This window comes from Pristiophorus japonicus, chromosome 24, assembly GCF_044704955.1.
Source record: "Pristiophorus japonicus isolate sPriJap1 chromosome 24, sPriJap1.hap1, whole genome shotgun sequence".
Taxonomy (NCBI): Eukaryota; Metazoa; Chordata; class Chondrichthyes; family Pristiophoridae; genus Pristiophorus; species Pristiophorus japonicus.
The window spans coordinates 31,673,082-31,682,104 of record NC_092000.1 but is presented as its reverse complement, the minus strand read 5'-3'; the positions used below and the strand labels follow the sequence as shown (position 1 = coordinate 31,682,104).

Sequence of the window (9,023 nt, the reverse complement as noted above, 5' to 3'; positions counted from 1 at the left end):
GGGGGGACAGAGAGAGAGAGGGGGCGGACAGAGAGAGAGAGGGGGGGGGACAGAGAGAGAGAGGGGGGGGACAGAGAGAGAGAGGGGGGGGGACAGAGAGAGAGAGGGGGGGGGGACAGAGAGAGAGAGGGGGGGGGGACAGAGAGAGAGAGAGAGGGGGGACAGAGAGAGAGAGGGGGGAGGGGACAGAGAGAGAGAGAGAGAGTCAGACACTCAGTGGCAATGCTTGGGTGGATTTGAGCAGGAAGCTGGCAGTGAGGTAGTGTTGTAACACTCACTCTCACTCTCGGCCTTTCCCAGCCCGGCCTGTTGAATTGAGAATTGTAACCCCAGTGGCACTTTCACAGAAGCGGTGTTGCTGTCCGATGCTCTCCGGCCCCAAAGCCTGTTTGTACACATTGAGCCCAAGGTGGCTCACAGCTCACCAAGATCCTGTGTCACAACAGGCCGTTAGCGGAGCAACAGTTAACGGAGCGTTGGAGGAGGGAGGGCGGCAGCAGGTGTAGCCAGAATCAGATTGTGCGTGTGTCAGGCCCGCAGCGAGGTCAGGTACCTGTGGCCATGACCAGGGGACGCAGAGAGTTAGAGCAGAGATCGCAGTGCCTGGGTCTACCTCACCAACAATCAGTTCACCGTCCATTGCCCTGGGTGTTCCAGTGCTCCCACGGCCACACATGGATCCCACAGTTTGTGCATTCGACGCAACTCTCAATATTTTACTGCAAATATTTCAAAGGGGCCTCATTCAGTGGACCAATGGTTGACAAGGGGAAAGGTCACCGACTGCTCTGCATGGCAGGCCGACCGAAAACCACAAACTTTCCAACTGCAGGTCCAAAAGCCCGGCTCAAAGGACTATACTCCCCCAGCTCCTTCACCGACTAGGCCTACGTGGACAGACGCAGAGACGAACCCTGGTCAAACACACGCCTTTTCTGATAATCCAAGTGGCCATTTTCCGATACGCACTGAGGGGGATGTGGTGGTTGATGGAGGGGGTGGGGAGGCTGGTGACAACCCTTACCCAGGGATCTGACCCAATTCACAACTGGTTTTATCAAAATTGAAGTCCTGCTACAAGAGTGTTAACATTTTTTTTATAAAAGTCCTTCATTTGGGTCAAACTGGGTGAACAATATAGCAGCAGGAGTAGGCCATACAGCCCCTCGAGCCTGCTCCACCATTTAATACGATCATGGACTCCGCTCCACTTCCCTGTCCGTTCCCCATAACCCCTTATTGGTTAAGAAACTGTCTATTTCTGTCTTAAATGTATTCAATGTCCCAGCTGCCACAGCTCTCTGAAGCAGTGAATTCCAGAGATTTACAACTCGCAGAAGAAATTCCTCCTCATCTCAGTTTTAAATGGGTGGCCCCTTATTCTAAAATCGTGCCCTCTAGTTCTAGTCTCCCCCATCAGTGGAAACATCTTCACTGCATCCACCTTGTCAAGCCCCCTCATAATCTTACACATTTCGATAAGATCAGCTCTCCTCGCTGACCCTGGACCCCATCGAGGTCACTTCCTCCCGATGGAGCCAGTTTGTGTAGGTGGCCATCTTGGAAAGCAGAATTGACCAACTCGCAAGGATCCGAGAGAAGGCACACACACACACACACACACACACACACACACACACACCCAGCGGCCTGGAGTTCGGGGATGTCCACAGAGCCGGCTGTGCTCCGGAGCTACTGCACCTCGCTGCTGCTCACTGCTCAACAGACCGCGGTGACATCACCCTCTGCTGACCCTCCGTAAACGCTCAACAACAGGCGAGCCGATAAACATATTGCAGAACAACGCTGGGATTCAGCACCTCAATCTCTGAAGTATTTACCAAGTAGGCAAAGAGCACAGGCTTAGACACTCAGCGTGCCACCTAAACACGTTGGCTGTTATAGAATTCAGGGGAAAGGTAAAGCGGGCGGTTTCCATGACGCCGGCTGACCCAATCCGGATGTCACGTTGAAAATCTGAGTCCCCAAGGAGTCGCAGGTCAGATACAGTGCAAGGCCCCATGGCTCGGACCATAGCAACACAGGCACGACGGGCAGAAGGGCCTCTATCTGTGCTGCCAGCATCTACGATTATATTATACATCTTAATTTCAAGTCAAGGAAAGCCCTCCTTACTGTGACAACTCTTCAATCCGTCTTGCCTCCGATCCTCTGTCCGATTTCCTGTGTCTCAGTCTGTCTGTGTGCCTCTTGCTCTTGCCCATCTCCCCACCCTCACACTCTGACCTGTGCCCACCGGGTCAGTTGGCGGTGTCGACCTTTGACCCCCTCCCAGTGTGGGAGCAGAAGCAATCACCATCATCACGGGCTGGGCGGGATCAAGACCCAGACCGACAGCAGGACTTGAAGACAATGAAGCCCCCTCTGAGCATGTGTTTTTTCACAAGAGAAGAATTCAAAACCCCCGCAGGCAGACAAACATCTAAATTCACTACTTCCAAAAACTAAATGGGCAAACTAATGATTAAAGTGCCCAGGTTTGACTCAATACCTGATGCCAATATGAAAGGCTTAATGTAATCGGGGTGGAACAGCGAGATTAAGGGTAAAACAGGTCCGAACCACGTCTTCATGGTGAGTGGGAACTTTAAAACCAATCGTGCGATCTTTTGCATCCCTTCCTCATCTGGAGTGACCTACTCCCAATAGTGAAGAAAGGCCCATATTAGTGACAAAACACAGGCCCACATCAGTGACAAAACACAGGCCCACATCAGTGACAAAACACAGGCCCACATCAGTGACAAAACACAGGCCCACATCAGTGACAAAACACAGGCCCACATCAGTGACAAAACACAGGCCCACATCAGTGAGGAAACACAGGCCCACATCAGACACAAGCTGGGCGACAGGGAATGGAGGAGAAGGCATGGCAAACATTCAGTCAACAAACAAGCAAAGCACGAACGCAGAACAGTGATTACTGCAGCCCGACACACAGCGACATTCGGGAATGGTGGAGTTGTGAAGGATTCGCAGGCAGTTTGCAGAGAACAATCTCTTCTCTAAAACGTAGCTGCAGTTTGTAACACTGAAAGCACTAACATTGGGCAAGGGGCACTGCTGGATGTTGGGGCACAATCCCAGCTGCCAGTGACCGGTGCCATTAATGGGCCGAGCAAGGGTCACCAGTCAATCTCCAGCAACGTGCGACCCGATGGGGGTCAGGGGTCACCGAGCCTGTCACAGAGCATCGATCCAGTTGCGATCTCCGAAAGCCAGCCGCATCATCACGGGGCTACATTGGCCTCAAAAAGACATTGTTTAATAATTCAAGAGTGTCAAAGACTGAATTACTCACGAGGAAGGGCTCTTGCAAATCTGTGAAGGAGTGAAAATTAAATTCATGCATAATTATACATACAAACAAAACATGTGATCATTGCTTCAAAAGCAATGATTTAAACATTGGGATTGAATCGACTGGTTATGGGTTTTAATACAATGTTCATCCCCCTCCTATATGAAATAAAGCGATTCCTCCTGCTCCTGTACAGCAATCAAGGGTTTTGCAAAAACACTGAAGAGCGTGGGGTGCAGTTTGACCAATGACGTGTTTCTGCGATTCAAGCTGTGCGGGTTACCACCACTCCAGTCACACTCCGTGACCAGGGTTAAATTCCACAGTGTGCACCCTACACCCTGACCCTCTCTCCCACCTCCCCTGACCTCCAATAGAAACATAAACTTATAGCGCAGAAGGAGGCCAATTCGGCCCATCTTGTCCATGGCGGCTGACAAACAGCCGCTCGGCCCTGGGTTAGGATGAGGTTTTATTAATTCAGGGCACCATCGCTGTGGGGCTCAGGAACCAGCAGATCAGGAGTAAGGCCTAGTCACTGGAATAGCCTACAAACTCTCGAGAAGGTGGGACAGTCCTGAAGCTCCCCAACTGTTCGCACACTGACCCACCGACCCCTGACACCCCCCCCACGCACCCCAACCCCCTGCACATCCTGACCTCCGCCCTCCCGCGCACCGACCCTTGACCCACCCCACGCACCCTGACCCCCTGCACACCCTGACCCTCTCTCCCACCTCCCCTGACCTCCAATAGAAACATATAAACTTATAGCGCAGAAGGAGGCCAATTCGGCCCATCTTGTCCATGGCGGCTGACAAACAGCCGCTCGGCCCTCGGTCAGCAGCCCTGAAGGTTACATATAAACCTATGAACAATGGCGGAAAGGTAAAGAGCACCCGGCCCAACCAGTCCACCCCACACAACTATGACACCCTGTTTACTGAAACATTCTACACTCCACCCCAACCGGAGCCACACTTCCCTGACCTTCCATGCACCCTGAACCCCCCCTCACTTCCCCTCTCACCCCGACCCCCCCCCACCCACCATAACCCACAGACCATCCCCCCACCCTGATCTTCCGTGCACCCCAACCTCCGAAAGTTTATATTACACAGACCGAGGGCCTCAAAGTGCAGCAGGTCCCAAGATATTCACCCGCTGGTGGTGGGAGTAAGATTGATTATTGATCATTGCCGTGTGAAAAGTCCCACGGGTCGGCTGTGCTCTCGAGGGTTCCTACCATTCCCAGGTGCCCCATCAGCCAGCTGCGTCGTGGGGGGCTTTCGAAACACCGCAGCTTCTGGGAGTTCTCGCGGAAACGCCAGAGCAGGTGGAGGGCACGCAGGCCTGCCTGGATGATGATGGTCAGGGCCAGGACGATCACGGCACACCACAGGTAGGTCCGGATCGATCCGTAGCCCAGGGGAAAGCCCCTCAACGCCTCATCCAGTACCGGCAACATCCTGTCGGAGAAAGACACACAAAACTGAATCAGTTCAGACCCGATCAGGGTACATCCGTTTGTGATGCATGACCCGACCCGGGTAGTTTGCGTCTGCGCACATTCGGAGTCTGAACTCCAAACCATTGTTGACACCTTCACCCAAGCATATGAGAGCATGGGCCTTACACTAAACATCCGTAAGACAAAGGTGCTCCACTAACCTGCCCCCGCCACACAGCACTGTTCCCCAGTCATCAAAATCCACGACGAGATCTTGGACAACGTGAACCATTTCCCATACCTCGAGAGCCTACTATCAGCAAGGGCAAACATCGATGGCGAGGTCCAACACCGTCTCCAGTGCGCCAGCACAGCCTTCAGTCGCCTGAGGAAGAGAGTGTTTGAAGACCAGGACCTCAAACCCGGCATCAAGCTCATGGTGTACAGGGCAGTAGTGACACCGGCCCTCCTATATGCTTCAAAGGCATGTACAGCAGGCACCTCAAAGCGCTGGAGAAGTACCACCAGCACTGCCTCCGCAAGATCCTGCAAATCCACTGGGAGGATAGACGCACCAATGCCAGTGTTCTCGCTCAGGCCAACAGCCCTAGTGTCGAAGCACTGATCATGCTCAACCAGCTCCGATGGACAGGCCACATTGTCTGTATGCCCAACACATGACTCCCAAAATAAGCACTCTACTCATAGTTCCAACACGGCAAGCGAGCCCCAGATGGGCAGAAGAAATACTTCAAACACACCCTCAAAGCCTCTTTGATAAAGTACAACATTCCCACCAACACCTGGGAATCCCTGGCCCACGACCAGCCTAAATGGAGGAGAAGCATCCGTGAAGGCACCGAGCACCGAATCTCTTCGCTGAAAACAAGCTGAAGCCAAGTGCAAACAGCGGAAGGAGCATGTGGCAGATCAGACTCTCTACCCACCCTTTCCTTCAACCACCGTCTGCCCCACCTGTGACAGAGATTGTAGGTTCCACATTGGACTCAGTCATCTGAGAACTCATTAGTGTGGAAGCAAGTCATCCTCGACTCCGAGGGACTGTCTAAGAAGGGAGACAGTGAACACGGTACCCCAGGGGAGGGAGTGAGACCACCCCGAGGATTGACTCCAAGTAGCGGCATTGGGGGGGGGCGGGGGACTGACCTGTGACCTCCAATGGAAATTGATGAGCAGCCACAGACTAGTTTTGGCCACATGCACAAGCTTTAGTAGAAAACACCTGAAGGTAAATTTACTGAACGAACATTTGACACTGAGCCACATAAGGAGAAATTAGCACAGGTAACTACAAGCTTGGACAAAGAGGTTGGTTTTAAGGAGCGCCTTAAAAAGGAGGAAAGAGGGGTAGATAGGCGGAGAGGTTTAGGGAGGGAGTTCCAGAGCTTGGGGCCCAGGCAGCTGAAGGTACGGCCACCGATGGTTGAGCGATTCTAATCAAGGATGCTCAGGAGGGCAGAATTAGAGGAGTGCAGACATCTCGGGGGGGATTGTGGGGCTGGAGGAGATTACAGAGATAGGGAGGGGTGAGGGCCATGGAGGAATTTGTAAACAAGGATGAGAACAGGGGTGATGGGTGAGCGGGACTTGATGTGAGTTAGGACACGGGAAGTCGAGTTTTGGATGATCTCAAGTTATGTAGGGTAGAATGTGGGAGGCCAGCCAGGAGTGCACTGGAATAGTCAGGTCTAGAGGTAACAAAGGCATGGATGAGGGTTTCAGCAGCGGATGAGCTGAGGCAAGGGCGGAGACAGGCGATGTGGAAATAGGCTGTCTTGGGGACGGAGAATATATGTGGTTGGAAGTGTTACGTCTTGCATAAAGAATCTGACCAGATACTGTGAGCTCAAAGTAACGTGTGACCATAGTCCTTTATTCAGGTCTCCAGAGTGCCTCTCCAGCCTGTGAGGCCTCCTTATTGTGGGATCCCTTGGGACTCCAGGGGATGAGCCCTCTGGTGGTTAATCAAGGTATTTACAGGTTTACATATATAAAGCACCCCTCCGCCCCCCCCCAAAGTCAATAGTGTAACTATTTACAGTGTGGATCGATCTGGGGCCTTCCTTTCCCTGGTTGATCGTCTCGGTGCAAATGCTGGTTTTGGCGAGTCGTTTGTTGGGCCCTCGCTGGGCTGCTGTGCAGCTGGCCTTGCTGGGCTGCTGGGGGTGGCGAGTCCTGCTGGGCTGCTGCAGGTGATGGGCTCTGCTTCGTGATCAACCGCTGGGTCGGTTGCCACTGGTGTGTGTGTTGGAGAGTCGAAAAAGATAGAGCCTATTGTGGGTTGTTCTGGATAGTCCGTGAATCTGAGTTTGGTTTGGTGCAGGTGAGTCCATTTGAAAGTTTGACCTGAAACACCCTACTCCCCTCTTTGGCCATGACAGTGCCGGGAAGCCATTTGGGATCTTGTCCATAGTTTAACACAAATATAGGATCATTAATCTCGATTTTGCGTGACACATTTGCGCGATCATGATATGTATTCTGTTGAAGCTGTCTACTCTCTACCTATTCGTGTAGACAGGGTGGACTAACGAGAGCCTTGTCTTAAGCGCTCTTTTCATGAGCAGTTCAGCAGGGGGAACCCCAGTGAGCGAGTGGGGGTCTTGTGCGATAACTAAGCAGGACAGGGGATAGGCGAGTCTGCAGTGAGCCTTCAGTTACCCTCTTCAAGCTCTGCTTGATTGTTTGCACTGCACGACCATTGGACGCTGGTTTGAACAGGGCAGAAGTGGCATGTTTGATTCCATTACAGTTCATGAACTCTTTGAACTCGGCACTGGTGAAGCACGGCCCATCGTCACTCACAAGGACATCGGGCAGGCCGTGCATGGCAAACAATGGTGGCTGCGGTCATGCTTGCCGACATTATCTCACATTCAATCCATTTGGAGTACTCATCTACAATCACAAGGAACATTTTTCCCAAGAATGGGCCTGTATAATCGACATGGACCCCGGACTACAGTTTGGAGGGCCAGGACCATAAACTTAGTGGCGCCTCCCTGGGTGCATTGCTTAACTGTGAACGTGATACATTTGTGCACGCAGGATTCTTAAGTCCGCATTGATACCGGGCCACCACACCGTGGGATCTGGCTATCGCTTTCACCATTACAATGTTTGGGTGGGTACAGTGGAGGTCACTAATGAAAGTGTCAATGCCCTTTTTTGGCACCATTACCCGATTACCCCATGGGAGCCAGTCTGCCTGTATGGACATTTCATCTCTTCGCCGCTGGTACGGCTTTATTTCTTCCTGTATCTCTAATGGAACACTAGACTAACTCCCGTGGAGCACACAGTTTTTTTTTTACTAAGGACAGTAAAGGATCTTGGCTTGTCCAGGTTCTAATCTGTCGGGCAGTAACAGGCGATTGCTCACTCTCGAATGCTTCCATTACCATAACTAAATCTGCGGGCTGTGCCATCTCCACCCGTGATGGGCAATGGCAGCCTACTGAGAGCATCGGCACAGTTTTCTGTGCCTGGCCTGTGGCGGATGGCGTAGTTGTTTGCGGACAACGCGAGCGCCCATCTCTGGATGAGGGCCGATGCATTCGTATTTATCCCCTTACTTTCAGAAAAGAGGGATTTAAATGGCTTATGGTCGGTTTCCAATTCAAATTTGAGCCCAAACAGATATTGATACATTTTCTTTATCCCATAGACACACGCTAACGCTTCTTTTCCAATCATGCTGTAGGCTCTCTCAGCCTTAGACAGACTTCTGGATGCATAAGCAACCAGTTGCAATTTTCCAGATTCATTAGCTTGTTGCAATATACACCCGACCCCGTATGAAGACGCATCACACGCTAGTACCAAATGCTTACATGGATCATACAACACAAGCAATTAGTTTGAACATAACAGTTTTCTAGCTTTCTCAAAGGCATTTTCTTGCCTTTTACCCCATACTCATTCAACTCTTTTACGCAGTAAAGAGTGCAATGGTTCTAACAATGTGCTAAGACCCCCAGTAAGAAGATACCAAAATAGTTCAGGAGTCCTAGAAACGACCGCAGCTCCGTCACGTTCTGTGGTTTAGATGTGTTCTTGATTGCCTCAGTCTTCGAATCAGTGGGCCTGATGCCGTCCGTCGCGATTCTTCTCCCCAGGAACTCAGACTCGAGGAAAATGCACTTCGAGCGTTTTAACCTGAGTCCCACATGATTAAGCCGACTAAGAACCTCCTCCAGGTTCTGCAGGTGCTCGACGGTGTCCCGA

At 51.8% G+C, this 9,023-nt stretch overlaps 1 protein-coding gene across 4 annotated transcripts in view; it reads right to left on the bottom strand.

The window, feature by feature from the left end:
* Positions 1-9,023, bottom strand: part of LOC139237997 (ultra-long-chain fatty acid omega-hydroxylase-like) — a 64,042-nt gene that overhangs the window by 44,947 nt on the left and 10,072 nt on the right. For 3 of the 4 annotated variants that reach the window (XM_070867385.1, XM_070867382.1, XM_070867386.1), the window contains 2 exons: positions 4,572-4,794; positions 2,513-2,657 (listed from right to left, as the gene is read on the bottom strand). In XM_070867385.1, coding sequence (XP_070723486.1) covers positions 2,513-2,657; positions 4,572-4,793 — 367 coding nt within the window. In that variant the 5' untranslated portion in view covers position 4,794. Of the gene's footprint in view, positions 1-2,512; positions 2,658-4,571; positions 4,795-9,023 lie in introns of those variants that run through there. The other variant, XM_070867383.1, reaches the window with a different exon arrangement.